The sequence below is a fragment of the Anabrus simplex genome, chromosome 11, assembly GCF_040414725.1.
Source record: "Anabrus simplex isolate iqAnaSimp1 chromosome 11, ASM4041472v1, whole genome shotgun sequence".
Taxonomy (NCBI): Eukaryota; Metazoa; Arthropoda; class Insecta; order Orthoptera; family Tettigoniidae; genus Anabrus; species Anabrus simplex.
In genome coordinates, this window is record NC_090275.1 from 125,564,351 (window position 1) to 125,586,625 (window position 22,275).

The 22,275-nt window shown below is 39.0% G+C and overlaps 1 protein-coding gene across 1 annotated transcript in view; it reads right to left on the reverse strand.

Annotated features, from left to right (window-relative positions):
* LOC136883268 (forkhead box protein N3) overlaps positions 1 to 22,275 on the reverse strand; it is a 276,711-nt gene that overhangs the window by 215,453 nt on the left and 38,983 nt on the right. Inside the window, exons 2-3 of the mRNA XM_067155479.2 lie at positions 15,612 to 15,760; positions 6,471 to 6,683 (exon numbers count right to left, since the gene is read on the reverse strand). Coding sequence (XP_067011580.2) covers positions 6,471 to 6,683; positions 15,612 to 15,760 — 362 coding nt within the window. The remainder of the gene's footprint in view (positions 1 to 6,470; positions 6,684 to 15,611; positions 15,761 to 22,275) is intronic.

The following is a 22,275-nucleotide window of genomic DNA, read 5'->3' on the forward strand; positions in this document are numbered from 1 at the left end:
TGAGGAATAAGATTTAAGATTGGGTAACACTCCTGTTTCCTTTTGGCCAATTTCTGTCCTGTTCCACCATGGTGTTAAAGATTGTGTTATCATGACCTCTGCTATCCTCATATTACTCTTGACTTGGTGTTGCTAATAGCTTGTTGCTGATGACCAACTATACGCGTACCCTCCATCTGAAAGATCTTGGAGTCTCCAACTGCAGCTACTATATTCGTCTTGTCTTGAGTAATTATTTACTGTAACCCATGAATTTTGATCTTTACCTTGTATCCTATTTCTGGAAGTTTCTCTTTGTTGTGAATAAAACTATATCCTATCCTGTTTCTTGTTTATTTGGGTTTTGCATGGAGTGTATATGTTACCAATATAAATGGTCCGTTATTGGACAGTCAACTGATGAGCCCAGCCTAGCACACGAGGGTGAAATGCTGGCAACCAGGAATGGGTTAGCTGGAAAATTTATAATGTCCAATAACGGACCATTTATATTGGTATTATAAATTTACTCATTCGGAACAAATATTTCAGATTCCCTATGGGAATCAACATCTATATCATCGAGTGTATATGTGGCGTTAAAATCGATTAATTGCAAAATTTATTTCTTGACCTTGGTCATGTGCTTAGAGGGTTTAAAAACTTATTAATTGGCTCACTGATTAGTGGTTCTACTCCGTTTAAAAAAAAAAAAAAAGGAGGAGGTTGTAAGATTAACTTGTATTTCTGTGTAACGTGTTTTTTGCTTCGCAACATGTTCTTCCTTGGCCAGCGTCTTTGTTTTGCTACATTATGTGTGGATGGGTGTTTCCCTTAGCTTTTCTATTCAGGGAACCATTCTGCGTCCGTGGGTTGGTGCCTGTCTGAAGTGTTATGTCTATGTAACGGTAGCCTCCTAGTTTCAGTTTGTTGATAGTGACGTTATTGTGTAGCATTCGGATAGGGTTGGCTATATGTATAGAAAGATGTTTGGAGGAAATAACTATCTTTGGTTTTCAGGTTTATTGTTTCCCTTATTTGTTGTATATTGTATCCCAGCCCATATATTTAATTTTGGCATGATATTTTAATGGTAATGTATTTTCTTGTACCTGGTTAAGAGTTGTTTAAGTAATTTTTGTATTCTAATCCTGTTTGTTCTTTCCTTCTTTAGTAGTTTTATCCTGTGCCATGCCGTAGTCTTAAGTCATGTTAATCTAGTTTAAGTTTTGGTTAAGTATTCCCCGGTTTGAACTTGTAATCGTGTTTTACGCTCACCAATGTTGTTTTACTCCTTTTCTTCCTTCCCCTTCTGGGCGTTGTTTTTCCTTTTTGTTGTCGTTACCATCCAAACTAAAGGGTGGAAACCAATTGAAGGCGTTTCTTATCTAACACAACTCCTATAAATAATACTAATTTGCCCAACATGTAGTAGTTTAAGTCTAGGTATGTGATCAGATGCAGTTAAGACTAAGAAGGTCTAATATTCTAATAGCAAACATTTAAGAACTTGTTCTAATTGTGTGTGTACCACAAGATAACGTAACCTCCGATCAGATGATGCATATGAAGTTGCGAAATTTGACTATTAGAATTAAAGCTTAACAAGCAATCTGGAGGATAAGTATCACCTTTGATCTGGACCATTAATAAATTTACCTGCGACTTGTGTGTAGCACCAGTTTGGTGCATGGAACTTCATTATGATTGAAAGTGACTAGACATCCGGTGTCATCTAAGTGAACTCTATTGTTTCTTTTACTCCAACCATATGTTTTGGTTCTTAATGACTGCTGGATTCATCCTGCTGGTGGTGCATAAACTGAGACTGGTGATTGGTGGTCGTTTTCACATTCGGACTATTCCACCTAAAACTTAGCTTGCTTCAAGACCACCACCTTATGAAGGTAATCATGTGCTGTACGTGTGAAGTTTCGGGGAGGGAAACTATTACCAGCATAATAATTTATACCCTCTCCGTAAATATTTTTGGACTAACTGCATGGTTGTGGAAATTTGTGTTCTTAAAATGGTTCGCCGCTTCGTTATTTATTAAATAATTCATGGTCAAAGATACCCTTATTTTCAATACTTATAAACTGGAATCTTCTCGGGCTGAAAACGTTATTAAGATGCCCTTCTGTCGTGTCAGTTCAGACGGTGCCCTTACTGTATTCTCCTACATTCTAGTGGCGTAGGTATGAACTACCCTACCACTCGCGCTTACTTCCTCTCGGCGCGTGTGCGCACGTTATCGCGGAAGCCTTGGACTGACTGATGGATCTTGAGTAATCGCCATTACGGTTTGGAGAGTGAAGCAAGATGGTAGTGTGGCGTGCCTCTCTCCCTTGGAAGATGAATTGTGGAATTATGGTGGACCCTGGCTGAAGTTACCTTGCTAGGGCTCAAGCCCTAGTGAACCTCGAAGGTTTTCTTTTGATTTTTCCTCCTCGCCTGGAATTTGTAGTACATTTTAAGGATTTCCTCTACTATATGTGAGTAAGGATATGATGCTGGAGCGACCTCACGACTACCGCGGCATGCTAATCTGTAAGTGTTTTTCCAACTCATCTTATACCGTTTCTATGTGGCGAACTGAAAATTTCAAAATGTGAAGTGTGTGCCGGGACACGATGTAGTTTTGTGTCATCTAAAACCTACGTTTTTGCCTTGTGATATTTGAACTTTTTTTTCGGGTTATTAAAAGGAACTTACAGTATATGTAAATAACGTTTGTCAACTTGGAACTTGCGTGTACTGTAAATGAACAATTTTGGTTTTCTTATTCTTTGAGATTGTAAATTCAAAACTTAATGTTTGATTATGGTTTTCTAGGCCTAAGAAGTAGGTGGTAAAGGCAATGTTTTAGCTAGTTCCCTACCAAGCGAGTTGCTACAAGGGTGTGGGATTTACGTGTGTATTCTGTTTCCGTTCTAACTTCATTTCCGACTTCTTTATTTAATTTTATTTCTTTTTTGCTTGGTATCTGGGTGGTATTTCAGCGTCCCATTTTTCTCTTGTCTCTTAAGATGTTTACACCTATTGTTGATTCGCGGACTGTGATTGGCCCTTTCCTCTGACTGACCTATCGTGGTTTTGTTGCTATGGAAATGAAAATGTTAGGATTGTTGATGAATGTTGATGAAGATGAATTGATATCCCTGTTACAAAATTTTGCTTAGTGGGCGGTTTAACTTGTTTCCCTTCAGTTGATTTTGGCAATTTTCTCCCCCTACCTGCATATTTTTCTACCCGGTGTTGCAGATCTTATTATTATTACTATTATTTTGGGTTTTCTTCTCTTGGAAACTTGATCGTAATTTCTCACCCATCCTTGTAGGAGCTCCTTTGGAAATACCCTAAACTGTTTAATTCAAATTGATTCCAGGTTGAATAAGATGTGTGATAGAACTAAGTCCTTGTCAAGGCAATCTATTGGTATTTAAAGGATACCTTCGAGTTGAAGAGGCATTTCAGAATTGTATGTAGTCTGGTTAATTTTCTTATTCCTTAATTAATTAATGAATTCTTTTTCTTTTATGAGCGGTCGACCATAGGCCCAGAGCAAGATGGATGGTCTCTGTCAAGAACAGTATAAGAGAAACAAGACTGCACTGGAATATAATTACTGAAGAGGAGAGGCAACACTCCGACCTGGCAGGAGCTGGACAAGAGGGAGGCCCAGAGCAAGATGGATGGCCTCTGTCAAGAACAGTATAAGAGAAACAAGACTGCACTGGAATATAATTACTGAAGAGGAGAGGCAACACTCCGACCTGGCAGGAGCTGGACAAGGGGAGGCCCAGAGCAAGATGGATGGCCTCTGTCAAGAACAGCATACGAGAAACAAGACTGCACTGGAATAAAATTACTGAAGAGGAGTGGTGGAAGGAGAGGCAACACTCCGACCTGGCAGGAGCTGGACAAGAGGGAGGCCCAGAGCATGATGGATGGTCTCTGTCAAGAACAGTATAAGAGAAACAAGACTGCACTGGAATACAATTACTGAAGAGGAGTGGTGGAAGGAGAGGCAACACTCCGACCTGGCAGGAGCTGGACAAGAGGGAGGCCCAGAGCAAGATGGATGGACTCTGTCAAGAACAGTTTAAGATAAAGAAGACTGCACTGGAATACAATTACTGAAGAGGAGAGGCAACACTCCGACCTGGCAGGAGCTGGACAAGACTGAGGCCCAGAGCAAGATAGATGGTCTCTTTCAAGAACAGTATAAGAGAAACAAGGCTGCACTGGAATACAATTACTGAAGAGGAGAGGCAACACTCCGACCTGGCAGGAGCTTGACAAGAGTGAGGCCCAGAGCAAGATGGATGGTCTCTTTCAAGAACAGTATAAGAGAAACAAGGCTGCACTGGAATACAATTACTGAAGAGGAGAGGCAACAATCCGATCTGGCAGGAGCTGGAGAAGGGGAAATGAAAATGATGATGAAGACTGAACATTTAGAAGAATGTTGCAAAAACGAATGTTGGCAACATTAAAATTTCTTATTAAGATCCCTTCACCTCACCAACAGTCTACTGCATATGGAGAGCACATATAATCTATTCACATAGCAGAACACTGCGAATTTATTTCTCCACGAAGATTCCAACCGTCTGCTACTCACTGGGTAGGCTATTGTGTGACAAGTATTCAATACCCTTCACTGTACCACTCCACAGAGAATTAACTTCTAACTTCTGACTAGAACGTAAAACAGTCAGCAATTTCACAGGTGGCAAAACTGAACTTTGCTGAGTCTAACAGCTTCCTCTCCGAAGATGGAATTTACCATGTGAATTTCAGGAATGCAAGGCCCTTTACCATTTTCGCGCATCAAGAGCTCTTTCTTATCTGCATTGGAAATTATGTTTCATTCACGCGGGATAGCTAAGAATATTTTCAGTGCTGAAATAAATGTGATTGTACTAAGCGGTAACAGCAAAAATTCATTACATGATAAGTAACATATTTTTATACAGATTTAATATGATGGGAATCAGAACTTTGAATTTACAATGTGCTAAGCGAGAACATGTGTTAATGAGGTTCACTGTATGTGGAAACCAACAAGATCCAGAATATGTCTACGTTTGGAAGAGCTACAGGAAGCCTGTTTGCAGGAAATGATGTGGCTATCCGGACTGCTGAATTCTACGCTTCAGAATACATTTAATTGTGTAAATCACCAGTGATTTTTGAGTGTTGTGATTATTAGATAAAAGCCAATACAGACCAAAATATAGACCATTATACATATATAAAATAAATTCATAAATTCTGAAAGGCTTTTGTACAGCAGGTCTATCAGCTCCTCAGGAGACAATAACTCCAGTCCTGTGTGAATTAATCAGTGTGTGGCAGTATTTATATATCTTGAATAACTTCTAATAGCTAATACGTCCTCCTTTGTGTTCTACACACGATTTGGCATTGATTCCACAAGCTTTGAGCACATATTTTTCAGTTTATCATCATAAAACTTCACTTTAATTAGAGACTCTATCATGCGTACTTTGGTGGAACAATCAAATTTTGCGAGTCTCCTTTTGCAAATAGCCCACTAATTTTCTATGGTATTTATGTCAGAAGACTTCCCTGGCCACTCCAAAACATGAATATTGTTCTTACTGAAAACTTATTTCACTTTCTTTGAAGTATGTCAACGTGGCCCATCCTTCATCTTCTGGGCGGAGTGTTTTATGTGACGTTATTGCCTCATTATATGCTTGACCCACATATTGAACCCTCTGCCCCTGCACTTGGAAATAACTCTCATCAGAGAAAAGAACCGTCTTCCAGTGTTCCATTCTCCTGTCCTGATGACTACATGTCCAAAACAGATGTTTCTTACGCCAGGCTTTCCTCCCAGCTAACAGAAGTCTACGGTGAGCATCAGAAACCTCCCCCAATTCAGTGCCAAGTACACAGCAGTTACCCTAGGGTTACTTTACTTCTCCTGAGGAGAAAGCAGTTTTCTTTTTCCTGCCACAGCTCCCCGTTTTCTTCGGTGAAATAGATCCAGTTTGTTTGTACTTATAGTGCCTACACCAACACCAAATTTAGTAGCTTGTATCATAGAAGTATTTTGAGATAATGCCATAATGACACTACGCTTCCTGGGAGTCGTATCACTACCACCTCAAAAATCCTCCAAAGTGACTCAATTCAAAATAAACAGCTCTTTTATCCACAACAATCACCACACAAATTTAACAACACTGAACAACAGTGCAATATAACATACAGGAACTAAGAAAAAGTCATGCGTAGCACACTGTCACTAACCATCGGGAAAATAATGTCCATTACACGGAACTGTATGGTCTAGGTAATTTCTGATCAATAAGAAACAAATTTGGGACTAATCACACTGCTTCATCTAAAACTGTACAACAAGTCAAACAGCAAACCGGGTGAGTGTGACTGTATTTCTTTAAGAATTTATCTCAAATCCAAATAGTCATAAGTTTTCCCACATTATGACTCACCGGTGCTTTCTCAACCTTCCTGAAGCATTTGTTGATTGACAGCTTGTGCCGAACGCTATTCTTCCAGCCCGCTGGAGCATTCTTGAAGTAAGGGAAGTGCTGAAGGATCCAATCGTAGATCCCCTTAACAGACAGCGCACGATTTGGGGAATCTTCAATGGCCATGAAGTTGAGGCACGTGAAGGAGAACGGCGGTATTGAATTCACATGAACCTGACAACAGTAATAAGTGTAAAATCCCAAATAATGCCACCAAAGAAACTACAATCTTGTCAATTACAATTTTACACTTTTACAAAATCACTAATATGTTATGTAACAATGTCTTATTGCCATTAACACGTTGAGTGCCAAGCGACCCCATTTGGGTACGTGAGAGTAGTCAAGTTTTTGAACTTCACGTCCCCATATGGGGTCGTACGTTCGTTCTAAATCGAGAACTGTGCGAACCCATATGGGTGCGCAGTAAGTATGTGTTTTGAAGCTGTATAAAGTCCCTTCCTGCCATCTGTTGGTCGTCTATTTAAGTAGGTGCATAGTCCAATTTCCATTCCTCAATTCCTGATTTGGCGCGACCCCATATGGGTACGCCAAGAGTGTTTTGTAGGGTGACAAAGTCATTGTCTATCTCGCGCACAGATTGTTTATATAAGTGTGCAGTGCGGTGAGTTTCCTTTTCTTTTTTAAGTCGTTACAAGTAAATCGAGCAGTAAAAGACTTAGTGCAGATAGTCTGGACGATATATCGAGCAAGTCGGACAAGTATACGAAGTATACAGTTACAGTGATTTTGAACCCAGTACAGAGCACCAAGCGATCTCACACGTTCATCCACATTGATGATCTACTGTCTTCAGCATTCACATCAACACTGTACTCCGGGTTTCCAAGCCAGCTGTTGCAACAATTATGACCGTCTTCAACAATATACAGTAGTCACTGCTTTTCCGTTTTGCACAATCATCGCTGCTAGGTTCTCTTATTCAAATTAAAAGTTATACAAACAAAATTATGTACTTGTTCAGTTTTCCGTAACTACTAATTCTCCTTATAATATTGTTCTGCTACATCCTAATTTACCAAATTCACATGATTTTCACTACTTTATATAACTACATTCTATACGAAAATTTCCCAACCCAAAATCAGAAGATCGTCATTTACAAACATTTCCTGGCCTAAAATGGGGGATCGTACATTTTTAGGGCTCCAGTATAAACAACCTAACACATCTCTCATAATCAACAGCATTTAACGCGTCCATGCAAAGGAAAAGGTAAGTATGACCGAGCGTCGGGACAGTAACTACTGTATAAGTACGACCCCATATGGGTGCGCGTGTACGTGTACAGTTCGTAATGATCAATACGACCCCATATGGGGTCGCAATATTTTACCTGATATACATAATAAGTTAACCTAATATATCATAAATACATCCTCATTTCAGCGATCATTTGCTTGGTTAAGCCTGTGAACGTTTTGGCACCAGAGAGTAACTCGATGTTATTAGCTCACGGCACTAGACGGCTATCCTTTGAAAATCGGTCTGGCACTCAACGTGTTAATCTCTTCTACTATTTTTTTTATCAGCAACTGTGCATTATTCATCTTTGTTATGCTCTGTCCTTGTAGTAGCCTTCATAATTTTCAGGAAGTAAATAAAATAAAATAAATAAATTAGCAACAATTTTCTCAATTTCAGTGGTTATTTCACATATATTTTTGGTAGGAAAATATTTATTTTAGCTTAAACTGCATTAAAAAAATAATAATAAATTGTTTCTCAAGTAAATTCTGATTGACAACAAACACAGACTTGAGATTAATCACACTATTTCATCTGAAAATATACATCTTCAAAACCAGGAGAGAAAAAAAAGCATTTAAGAAAAAGTCAGTCATGTAAAGAATTTATTTTGAAACTTCCTTTTGGATTTCAGTTTGCTACATTATTCTTCTTGATTCGTTATGCCCATCTAAGGAGCGCGTTTGAACTATTAGCACTTTCTTTTTTTCTTCTTCTTCTTTCCCAATAAAATATATATTGATCTTCTCACCGTGTTCCTTACAGAAAATTTGTGTTTGTCAATTAAGGTTCTGCATTTTATTCTGTCTTGAACGGTTTCTTCATAAATGCCAGGTCTTCACTGATTTCTTTTAGCCTATTATTGTGATTTTTTCCTGATAAGGCTTAATTTAAAATTTTCTTTGTGAGCCTGTTATTATACATTCTACATAAGTGACCATAAAATTGTAATAGCCTTTTTCTTATTGTATCTGTGATTGTTTCTATAACTTGATAGATTTCATGTGTTTTCATTTTCATCCTAATTCCATTTTCGCATTTTGGTCAAAAACTTTCCTGAGGATTTTTCTTTCTTGTTTTTTCATCACCTTTATTCAGGATTGCCACCAATTATAATGTAGTAATTATAATATAATTCTTTATTTGCTGGTGCCATCAAGGACCATATTAAATCTTCTTACATTTCCTGGTGAACTTTCGTTTTGTCTGTGCCCAGAATCACCTCATTCTTTGTGAGTGGGCCTGCTCGGGGGAAGAAGGAGATAAGAAAATGGAAATGAAGTGGACCTGCTTGGAGGAAGAAGATAAGAAAAGGAGGAAAAGGAGAGAACCCGATAACATAGTTGGAATTTGAAAGGACAGGAAAGCAATGACTAAAGGTAAAGCAAGTGGAAAAGAATAATTCAATGCTGATATAATTAAGGCAGCAGGAAGCACTGGACTACAGTCGCTATACCTCAATGTCATATGGAAGGATGAAAGGAAACCCGAAGATTGGAAGCAGTGTACCATTATTCAAAAAAAGGAATAGGAAGAAATGTGAAAATTAGAGAGGTATAACCCTATTATCACATGGGCTAAAAATAATGGGGAAAGTCATAGACAAAACACCTGGGGGATATAATATAAATACAGTTAGTGGAAGAACAATATGGCTTTAGACCGAGTAGATCAACAATAGACTTGATATTAACAGTGCGAACGATAATGGAAAAACATCTGGAAAGCGTCGGCTCCATGGCTAAATGGTTAGCATGCTGGCTTTTCGCCAAGAGATCCCGGGTTCGATTCCCGGCAGGGTCGGGAATTTTAATCTTAATTGGTCAATTTTGCTTGCACGGGGGCTGGGTGTATGTGTCGTCTTCATCATCATTTCATCCTCGTCACTACACGCAGGTTGCCTAGGGACGTCCAATCAAAAGACCTGCATCTGGCGAGCCAAACTTGTCCTCGGACTCTTCCGGCACTAAAAGCCATACACCATTATTATTATCTGGAAAGGAACACGGAAATCATCTTCATATTTTTGGATTTGGAAAAAGCTTATGAGACAGTTAAGAGAAAACATGTATAGGAATGCTACTGAAAAGGAATGTATCAAAATTATTAATTAACAAGATAAAAATGTTGTATCATGGGAGTAAAAGAGTGTACAAATGGGAAGTGGTGCCTCTGAAACATTTTATACAATAAAAGGTCTCAAGTAAGGAAGTGCACTGTCGCCATTATTGTTTATTATATTGATGGATGAAATCATAAAACGTGTAAAACAGAATATCAGTAGTGATGAAGTGAATGCTTTGGTATTTGCAGATGATGTGGTGATTTGGAGAAGGGAGAAAGGGAAGTACAAAGGAGACTGGACATTTGGAATGAAAATCTGAAGGAGTTTAGAAGAGTAATTAGTAAAAAGAAAACTGTAGTCACGCACTGTGGAAAAGAGAAAAAGAGAAGCCAAGTGAACATAGACGGAGAACAGTTAGAGAATGTAGAACAGTTTACATATCTGGGTATCATCATTAATGGAAGTAATGAAATCAACCCTGAAATTAATAACAGAATAAGTAAAGGTACAACATTTTATCATCAAGTCAGAGAGCTTTTATGGGATGACAAAGTACCCAAGAGAACGAAATTAACATTATATAAACAGTATTTCATACTAATTGTTACATACGGGCTAGAAACTCTGGTAACTAATAGTAGGATCCAAGCAGTAGATTTAAAATTTTTAAGAACATCGGTTAAAAAGACAAGAAGAGATAGAATTCAAAATATTAAAATCAGAGAAGAGCTAAATATAGAACTGTTAGTACAGAAGATACAGAAAGCAAGACTGAGATGGTTCAGACATGTAAAAAGAATGCGAAAGGAACGGGTAGCAAGAAGGGAATTGGAAAGAGAAGTTAAGGGAAAGAGACCAGTTGGAAGAGTGAAAAGAACGTGGATGGATGAGATCTGGAAGGACATTAGAGAAGCTGGATTGAATGTGGCGGAAGTAATGCAGCAGGAAAAGTGGAATGGCAGAAAGGAGTGGAGGAGGCTTGTTATTCACACCCGGGTGACTGGAGAGGGACATTGATGATGATGATGAAATTTCACATCCAAATCTCTAAACTGTATGATATATATTATCCTGTGAAATTTGCAACTGTTTCCTTAACAGACTTGTTTTCTGCACATAAAAGTTAAGGCCTTTGTTTAACCCTGCAACTGCCAAACGTCATGCTTGCGACTCAATATAATGAAAATATACACAGTGTAACCAACATCTTTAAGAAACATAATATCAAAATTTCATACAGGACCAACAATAGAAATATGGAAATAGTCCACAATTCCAGGTCAATAAACAAATCAGACATTTCTTCAAAGTCAGTCGTCTATCGTTTCAAATGCAATAATTGTTTTTCTTCATACATCGGACAGACCGGGAGAAGTTTAAAAGTTAGATACCTTGAACACATCAATGCCATCAAGTATAATAGATTTTTGGCAATAGGCCAACACATCCATGACTCAAAACACAATTTTAGTACCATAGAACAAGATCTAGAAACCCAAAGGAACATAAACAAAGGCCCCTTGCTCAACGTTACAGAAAACTGTTTTATTCATTTAGACCAATTTTTCAATCCCAATCTAAACCTCAACGAAATATCAGAAAAACCTAACATTCTTTTCGACTTCTTAATCAAAGTCTTTATAGGCATTAAATCCACAAATAAGAAATCGATCTTTTACGCTCTCCTACACTGCACACCACCACCAGTCCATCCTCCTGCCCCGCCCACCTCCCCTCTACCACAACCAAGTCACTCACATCCATCCACGCTCAATCCACACTTCTCCTTACAACAAGGTGAGTCCTAAATTCCGTCATATGCGGCGACGAATTTGCTTCACCCCTATTTCAAGCAATACGATTCACTAATTTAGTTTTTCTTTCTTTTTAGACTTCACTATCTATATTTCGCTGAGACAACTTTAATTTAAATTCAACCACATTCAACCACCCAACTTAAGGTGTACTGGCTAAAAACAAATAACAGATGGCCTTGCCAACTATACATTATACTGGACCTTGACTTATATCTTCATTGATATTAACAGAAGTGTGGACATTAATTTTATTTCATCATTATATACAACAAGATTTTTACTGTCACTCACCAACTTTTATTATACAACATCAATGTACCATACTAGACTATAACACCTGGAATCATATTTTTCCATTGTTTATTTAGTCCTAAATGTAAAATTGTAACCACTTGTACGTTGCATTGCATGTATATTGTACACAGTAATCTGTTATGTATCCTACCCATCTTGTAACTTCAAGCTGAAGATAACGCTACTATGCATCGAAACCGGTACTTTAAACTAATAAATAACATGTTGTAAACATCTTACACGACACACTTTGTATTGCATAGGTTGAACTTTTCCTGAATTCCAATTGTCAATATAATGTCACTAGAATGCCAACGTCGCATGCGCGACGCATAGTACACCCATTCGCTTAATCAGTTTTAACATAATTTATCATTCACTTACGGTATTTTAATAAGCAAGACATTGAAGAGGAAGCTTCAAGTCGTTCATCACACTTTTCACTAGCCGAAAATGACTCAGTCAAGATCAGGGTAGGTATAAAGTCGCCTACTCTTTCCTCATCCCCGTGTCGTCTCATTTGATATGTAACTTCGCGCTCGCTCACTGTTTCTGTTAGTTTCTGTGAATGTCTTTCTTTATCTTTCAACACATTATTGAGTTTATTTTTAAACTGTTTCTTTTCAAGTGTAAGCTTTCATCATGGATGATGAACTACGTGATTCAAGTGATATTCGCAAAGTTCTTTGCGACGATTGGGATGATTCCTCTTCCAGTGATATATTTTCTTTAGCTGATGATTCTTCTGACAGCAGAGAATATTATCTTCCAGAATCTGAAGCTGAAAGTGAACGTTCAATTAGATAATACTGTTTTTGTAACATGAAAGTGGTGCAGGGTTTATCCACCCAAACAGGAGTTTGATATTTCCGAAAAGTTCCGCATAAGAAATCCTGGCATCAGGAACTGTACACCCCGAAACAGTACACCCGTTATGTATTTCTACTTGTTCTTTATGGATGTTATTTGAAAGCTCTCGGTGAAAGAGTGGCGGAAAAAAATTAAAACTAAGAGAGATTCTGAAGAAATGAAGGCCTTTTCTTGTATGCGATCCTGGTTTAATGTAACTGTCTCCGAAATGAAAAAGTACATTGCCATTCTAATAAATATGTGGTTCACCGTGAATGTTTTCATAAAATGCAGCATTTCTGGACGCCTATGAAGCCTGGCAGGAAAAGAAAACTCTCCGAGAATGACAGTGCTCTGCGGCTGACGGAAATGTGTGCAGCTCAGAACTTCTTAATTCTTTTGTGATTTTATTTCTGTGTTTACTTTTGAGAACTGCATACTTTTAAAAACTAGAATGAATTTTGCGTGTTTTATATATAGTGATTTTTTTAAATGAGTGCTTTTTATTACTAATGGTGAACTTGAAAATATGAAGAAGAAAAAAAATATATTTAGTTTTCCAAAATTTTAATCGCCTGATATGCATCAGATAAGTAGGTAAATTATCTATTACTTATATAAGCACATTAAATAAAGCTTTCTGAGTAATATAGTGTGCTGCATGTCTAACTTTTCTCTATCTAAATGTGCGTAAATTCGTTAACAACATAAATGTGTAATCCACACAAAAATGGCCTGGCATTTAGGCACTTCTAGGGTTAAGGACAATGTTTTATACTGTAAAAGTAAGACCACACCCTGCAAACATGGCGGACATCTGCTCTCGTTTCAATCTCGAGTAACAGTACGTACTATAAGGCAGTATTTTCACACCTTAATGAAGTCTGAGAAGACGTGTAGTCATCGTGTCGCAGTGTATAACACGATCAAAGAAATTTCATTGTTCCGTATTGAAGAATATTACAGTTAAAATTGAAATAATTGATAAAGAGATTCAACCTATTCAATACAAAAGAATAAGAAATGTAGTGAATTACATTCTTATTTAATAATAAGTAGAAGTGGTACCGGTTTCGACCCTAGTCCAGGTCATCATCAGCCGATTAAAACATGAAAAACAATGCATAGGAACACAATTACTTATTCAATTATATTGAATTATATTATATTTATCTATATACTTACTTTCCCGCAACCGAAGAAAATTACTGTATCATCAAGCTATTCTCCATTTTACTTTGGCGTTTGAAACCACAGTGCCTGATGTTAAATATATCGCGCTGATCACCGGGAGCTGGCAAGTCACTTCAATAGATTTACTCATCTTCAACTCCTGCACGATTATGGATCTTCGTATGTGTTCTATTATGATATGACTTTGTGCCTGACAGTGTTTAAAAACTAGCTCATTTAACCGTTCTCCGCTATTCATAAACATTATAAGACTTTAGCTAACACTGCGTGTGCCATACTGCCGCTCAGAAAATTACGCACTGTTTTCTTTTAAGTGATTTTACTTCTTCCGAATTTTACAGTGTCTACCCCCCGTTCATTTTTATATCGCCTCTTCTATTGATCCGGAGTGTACTTGATCTTTTATTTCCTTTTCCTAGGCATTGTTTTTCATGTTTTAATCGGCTGATGATGACCTGGACTAGGGTCGAAACCGGTACCACTTCTACTTATTATTAAATAAGAATGTAATTCACTACATTTCTTATTCTTTTGTACTGAATAGGTTGAATCTCTTTATCAATTATTTCAATTTTAACGATCAGAGACTACATCAACTTGGCTCCGAAGATCACTATCAGCGATTGTAGCCTAGCCTCTGGTGTCCGGTATTCAACGGTAGACGAGTTTAGATCCGTCTCCAATATCTCGTGACTTTCGGCCTTTCCAACGGGTTTCCTGCACACATGTGATGTTCACGTGTCAACGATTTGACGTATCAGCAATATCGCGGGTGCGCCATGTCAGTGTTCCTACATTTATAGTGACAACATCAAGTGATATTTCTTTGATTTGGGCTCGCTTCTTTAGTGGATTCCACCCACGGATGAGTAGCCCTCGCTGACTTGGCATGATGGACAGGTGATGCCATCACACGCTGCTTCTGGGGGACACCCTGGCTACCCCTGGCATGGAGTACATTACAGTCGCGGCCTTCAAGTCAGACGCTTGTTTAATTTTCTGACAATGTTTCTTTCCCTTAGCTTTTGGGAAGCCAAGGCAGTGGTCTACAACATTTGCAGCCACTCCACTGGCAGGCCATCACCCTCTGCCCTAAGCCATCGACCCACTTGGGATGTCAATTTATTTCCCGCCGCTCAACAGTCGTTGGATGTACAGTCTTACTCCTTACTGTGGTCAGACATACATCAGGAAGCAAACAACTTACATGATGATGATGATGATGATGATGCTTGTTGTTTAAAGGTCATCAGCCCCATTCTTATAAGACTTATTAAAATAAACTCAAAATTGCTCCCAAGCAAAGCTGGGGCAAGTCACTAGCAGAATGTGAAATGAGATGGTTCCAATTTGGTAACTGTAAACATGAAGTAGGAAAAGGCTAGAAGGATACAAAGATATACCGTATAGAGTTTAAACAGATAAGTAAAACACAACTAGAAGCTCAATAAATAAAATATAGTGTAGAAAGATATAATCTTGTTTGGTGCGGAGCACAAAATAACAGACTGAATAGGGTGTAAACTGTCAACCAATTAAACTGACCACTACAATGGATGTCCACTAAACAACTCAAGACAGTAAAATGTCAAGCTCAAGCTGAATGATACTCACCAATGGATCATACGGCATGTGCTGGGGATGCCTCAGGTTACTGGGGGGCTGAGAACGAGCTGGGTTTAGAGAGGGACCCCTGGGTGGAGTTGAGTCTGCGGGCCGACTTGCATTGTGATCCACACAGTCGCTTGTTGGTGTCTCCACATCTGCACGAAGATTTATTTCAAGTATAATAAAGAGTGCATGGTAAATTATCTCACATTAGTAATTTTGAGAACATTATCAAGGAATATTCTGCAGCTATTAAATGTTAGTAGGAATGTTGAAAACATCCTGGGGATTTTAGGCAAATAAAATATAATAAAGTATGAGAATATATTCTTTATTTATTCCCAAAAATTACAATCCTTTACTTAATCATGGTTATCCAGTTGATTGGATTAAATTTTCCCTTTTTCTACCACTAGGAGCACTAAGCACCACTACGAGTGCTAATGAAAGTCAATGCAGAGTTTCACTTATGCCCTTATAACTCCATGTAGTGTGGACATTTTTAAAAAAGTCAAAAAACGACTAAGGGTATTGATCCAAGGAACACATCAGAAAAAGAATAATGTAAATAAGATAATATGGCTAGGATTTGAGTAAAAAAGAAAACGAGTAAAGAATGAATGAAGCGATTTTAGGCTGTTTTTCCGAAACTGCATTTAGGCCGGAAGTGATTTTCGAAATTTCTTCTTCCTTTTTTAAAATTTGATAGAGCTGTCCCAACCTTTCCGGAACCTTTTGGCACAATATGGGGACAAATGTTTTCAACATTAATGTGATTCCAGCCAATAGCACCAAGTAGATAACTTCTAATATAAGACACAATAAACTATATTAACAAGAGAAGATGTAACATGCAATGAGGTCTGCACAAACGTACATACACGTATATTACAGAGGCCACTGATTTGTATCCCTCTACTTTCTCAGCAGATTTAGCAGGGAGTCATGCAGTAGTAATTAGCCATGTCCAGCAGCATACAATGAGAAGAAATAACAACTGAATGGCAGGAAAACTTGATGAATCTTTGCATCCTTACAAATTGAATGAATTCTAAACAATCATTCAGCATAGCCTTAAAGAGATCATGTGAGTACCTATGGATGATCCTGTTTCACAGGTAATACACATAAAAATTGGCAGAAAAGCACCAAAGTTCCCAGTCAGGACTGTTAAAAAGACATCTAATACCTACCACAATACAAAAGAGGGAAAAAGTCCACTTGCAGCAGGGAGAAGGAAAAGAAACATTGAACTCCATCACACATGTCCGCTCGACCAGTACACACCAGAATTATTGTTCTATTCTAGGCGAGTTTGAGCAAACATCCTTTACGTTCATCAATTTTACTGCAAGAAAGGCCCTGTTCCATTTATAGAGGCTACTCAGTTCACCAGTGGCCACAACTGTTAAGGCGTCAAATCAAATATACATAGGTATATGGTCTAACACCATGGTTAGCTGCTTGGTCACAATCACAATATTGGCTGGCAAGAAAGGAGACGGGAAGGTATACAATTTCAAATTACTAAATTGTGTGACAAAAGCCTGGATTCAATTCCAAACCCTCCGTCATGATCATATGGAGGGAGGACACATGATGCTGCTGATGGTGATTTGGCCTTGAGAACACCCCTTGGTGTTATATGACAGGAGTAGACTATGTACCGATACCAGGTTTCAAAGCTAGTATCATACATGATGTTGTCATTGATCTCATTAACTCCTCTGATGAGGTTGATGTCAAGAACGGTATCCAGTCTCACTTCATAATCGATCCCACAGAAAAACAAGATGAGGGTTAGACACACACACTATAGAGGCTACTATTTTACATATCACTGTTTACGTGGATGAACAGCAGACAGGGTTTCTCATATAAACCCAGACAGAATGCACAGGACTGCGGCGCGCACATAGTTCTCGACCTCGCAACCATCTGTCGCCAGTCTGAATCTCAACTGTTAACCTGGTGACAGTTATCATTGCAACACTGTATTTCCCTTCGTAAAAGTTATTTTAAGTACGAGTCGCCTCAAAAGGATACGCGGTGCATTTGTTCAGATTCACGTAACTGTACATAAATTTGAAACTACTGGCTCAGTGCTCAATATAAAACATGTGCACACACAAACACTTTTAACAGAGGAAAAGCTAGATGACACTGGTGCGAATCTTGAATGGTCATCGAATAAGTCACTCACAAAATAAGCCTCCAAGTAGGGGTTTCTGTTTCTTCCACACACAGAGCTACAAAGCTGTTACAAGTTTACATGGATCCATTGTTTAAAACCTGCTGTTCCAGCCACACGAGCGAGTAGTATCGTTTATTCGACCCACAGCTTGTGTTCTTTTCGGGTGAGGCCTGCTTCCATCTCAGTGGTCCTGTGAACACTCATAACTCTCGCTACTGAGCCGCACCCCCTCCCTTACCGACAATATACGTCACCATAAAACACACACATCGGAAGATTAGAGGCGTGGACCACAACTAGGAAAGGCCAAAGACACAGCCCTGAACTGGAAACAACCCTCATTTCAATGCAGAACAGGAACGAGACTAGGGCTACTAGCAATAAAATTCAAACTAAATTTAAATGAGGGTTTATTGATATAATAAAATTTGAAAAGAAACAAGCAATGAAGCCAGCAATTAAAAGATAGGATACGTGCATGTTCAGAGTTCATTCAATTGAAGTCCTAACATTAATGCCTAAGCACAGCTTTTCAAACACCAACCTTAAATTATTCATACGACGGGCTCACCGTCTAAATTGCAATCTCGCTACATAATGTGGTAATGTGAATAAAATCCGCATGGATCAACTCGGTCATTCTTTCCGTGAGATCAATAAAATTCTTTACATACGCTTCTATTTAACTTCCACATTCTCTCAACAAGTACCACAGATTAAGGTTCCCATGCAGCAAGGAGAAGAAAAAACCCAGAGAAGGTAAAATAAAATGTGAAAGATCACAATATAGCACAGAGAGAAACATCTCTGGACCAAAGAAACAATATTCAAACCCAAAGAGAAACACAGGCATGCGCATAGCCTGAATATTAAAAAAAAAACATGGCGGCCCCGTGGGCAAGCAAACGGCCATGACAGAGACCAAGGCAAAATAAATATCACCGTACCGGCAACAAGCATGAGGCTCAGGAACAAAGTCAAAAATATAAATTGAGCTGACCGATATGCCATCCTTTCTCTCCTTCCACTCACCAACACACACCCAAACATTCAGACATTGCCGGTATCGGCAAACAATACAAGCAGCTGCTCCAGTTAATAAGTTGAACACCAACTCATATAGTATGACTCTCATGGTCACAAACAAAGGTCTCACATATGTCAGAGATAGCGTGCACGGTACAGACAATTAGCAGTAGGATAATAGGGACCCAGTGGTCACGCATAAACCCATTAGCTTACACACTTCGTACGACAAGAATGGATCTCCGTGTCGACACGCAGGGCGTACATTCATTCTATGGCAAAATACTTTACAATGTAGTGCATATAAATAAAATCAATCAGAGACCCAGCTATGAACACATCACAATCACATCAACAACAGATACACAGCCCATTCTCGCTGTAGAGCAGAAGGATGTGTATCAATCAGCCATCATAAAAGAGGCAAATGGCAAAACAGAACTGCAGAAATAATATTAATACAAGGATTACCATACCTGTGATATCAATAATCAATATAACAAGAAGGATGGTAGTATGGGTCAAGTTTAAATCTATTAAAAACCCATTTATGGCATAAAAACGCCATTCCAATCTGCGTGCGATCCATGTTTATATTCCACACACATAACAATGCAAAGATTCAACCCAAAGAGATAAAACAACAGTCTCGCCGAAAGAATGATCTTCCGTGCTCATGACCGAGGGAGCTGCCCTCTCTGGTACAATCATGAAAACACTTAACTCAATCGAGCTAAGGCTTTGCAATACGGGAAACATCATTTTTATGAACATGCCATTTTAGCATGGCTCATCATCTCACTGCCCCCTTTTTAAAATATGTCTTTTCTTGTTGATCAGACAAGGAGACACATTTTAAAGCGAGGTTCAAACTCTTAAACCTAAAGTACGCACACTGCTAAATACTAAAGGACCTAAAAACAAACTAAAACTAGGAATATACATATTATATACATAATTACAAAAATGAGTTACAACAATGCACAATAAAATGCACTCCGCCTCAATATGAGGCCCTGTACTTTCTTAAACAATATCATGCTGAATCAATCAGTCTATTTCAAGCAATTCATTCAATACTTCCATGAGTTGGTGTCAGGTAACCAAGGGAAAGTTGTAATTAAACATAACATTCTCACGACTCCAAGGGATTCGCAACTCATTTCGTCTCATCTTCAACCAATGACACCGATATTCCGTTTCATTCCCCTTTTTTCCTCTATATTATTTTCCCTGACACAAAAAGGACTTTAGAAGACTGGTAATTATACAACAAACAAAATAAACATTTGTTACTACTAAAATAAAATGGAAAACAGATAAAGCTTTACTGGCTCCGTTGATGATATGGCTTCAATAAAGACATATGAGCCTTCGATTACCTCTTACTCATCAGATCCTCCAATTCTATAGTTACAGGTCCCAGAAACCGTACAATTCTTTTGGGATTAGACCATTTATGGCAGAGTTTGGCCGCAATTTGGTTCGCTGCTGAGCTTATAGGGAACATTTTTACCACAACCAGGTCTCCAACTTCCAGGGTGACCTTTTTCCTCCCCTGGTTGAATCTTATTGTCACCCGGTCTCGGGCTCTGACCAAGTGTGCAACGGCTTCCTTCCATTTTGCCTCAATATTCATGTTTCTCAATGGCTCGGACAGATACCCAATGTCCCATTTCAACTGGAGCGGGTCAGCAAGGCTTCTCCCTAGAAACAAAACAGCTGGGGTGCGGCGGTGAGATTCGTGGACAGCACAGTTGAAGCCTAAAACAAAAAATTCCAATTATCATCCCAGCTGCGCTGATCAGCGCTATGGAAAGCACTCAGACAGGATTTCAGATTACGGTGAAATCTTTCAACGTGAGAAGGTTTGGGGTAGTGGGGGCTCAGAAATACATGCTTCACTTCCCACCCAAAACATAGGTGACGAAATTTACGACTGCTGAAGGTAGACGCGTTGTCCGAGACTAAGACCTTCGGGGGCCCATAAACTCCAAAAATATGCTGAGATAAAATGTAGACGGCGCTGCTCGAGTTTATTTTGCGGACCGGGAACAACCATACGAATTTAGAAAAGGCGTCGACGACGGACAGAATTCCAACGTTGCCATTCTCGGATTTCGTGAGAGGACCAAAATATTCGACAAATAACTTTTCTCACGGGTACATCGCGACGTCAGCGGAGTGGGGTCCAATTTGAGAAGATTGCGCAGGTTTACACCGTTGGCATACGTCGCAGTTCCTCACATTAATACGTTCTTTTTGAGATTAGGCCAAAAGAAATCCCGAGAGATACGATGCAAAGTTTTGTATTGACCTAGATGAGCACCCAGGTAAGAATCTAAGTCATGATAATAGTGCAACATCATGGATCTTAATTTGAGAGGAACGTAAATTTTGTCATTATCATTTTTTTCGGTTACAACGAACCAACAACCCTCGCCTGATACCAAACGACTTGTCTCGAAGAGACCCATCAGCGACTCCTTTCAGCAGTTCTAGACACTCGGTATCATCATTTTGGTGCTCAGAAATGTCCGTGAAGGACCAAAGATAATTTTGCAAAATACTGATACTTTCAACACTATCAGACTGACGATAGTATTCCTCGGACTCGACCTCACACTCATTTACCCCGTCGAACATACGCGACAGACAGTCGGCCACAATATTCTCCTTCCCACGAACGTGCACAACTGTGAATTTGTAGGCTGACAACCGGAGGATCCACTTAGCTGTCCTGCCAAGTCGCTTGCCATTGGCGCTCATCCACAATAGGGCTTGATTATCCGTATGGACGAAGAAATGACAGTGCTCTAAATAAGAACGTAATTTCTCAACACCTAAAACTACGGTCAGGCATTCCTTTTCATAAACAGAATATCGCAATTCATCTCCATGCAACAACTTGCTGAAATACGCAGTAGGGACTAGCTTCCCGTCCTCATCGGATTGGTTAAGTACAGCAGAAACAGCAATCGCTGGAGTCACACTGCAGGACAAAGTCACGGGAAAGATTTAGACTGTGGAGGACAGGGGCTTGGCAAAGGGCATTCTTCAGTTGATCGAAGGCGCGGGCTTGGGCTTCGTCCCAGACAAAACGGCAGTTTTTCCTTTTCAGAAGGTTTAATTGGGGCCGAAATTTGGGAAAAGTTTTTGATGAAACGGCTGTAAAAACCGACCATACCTAGGAATCTTCTCACACAGCGGACATTCTTGGGTCGAGGAAACTCTTTGATGCATTTAACCCTGTCGGGGTTCACAGCGATTCCGGAATCGGATATAACATGACCAAGGAAATTTAAGCGCTTAGAGCAAAGCGACACCTTTTTTGGATTTATAGTGAAAAACCGTGCCTGAGCAAGCAACCAAGAACTTCACGCAGATGAGCTAGGTGCTCGTCAAAGCTTGGTGAAAAAAATGAGAAGATCGTCCAGAAAATTGAAGACA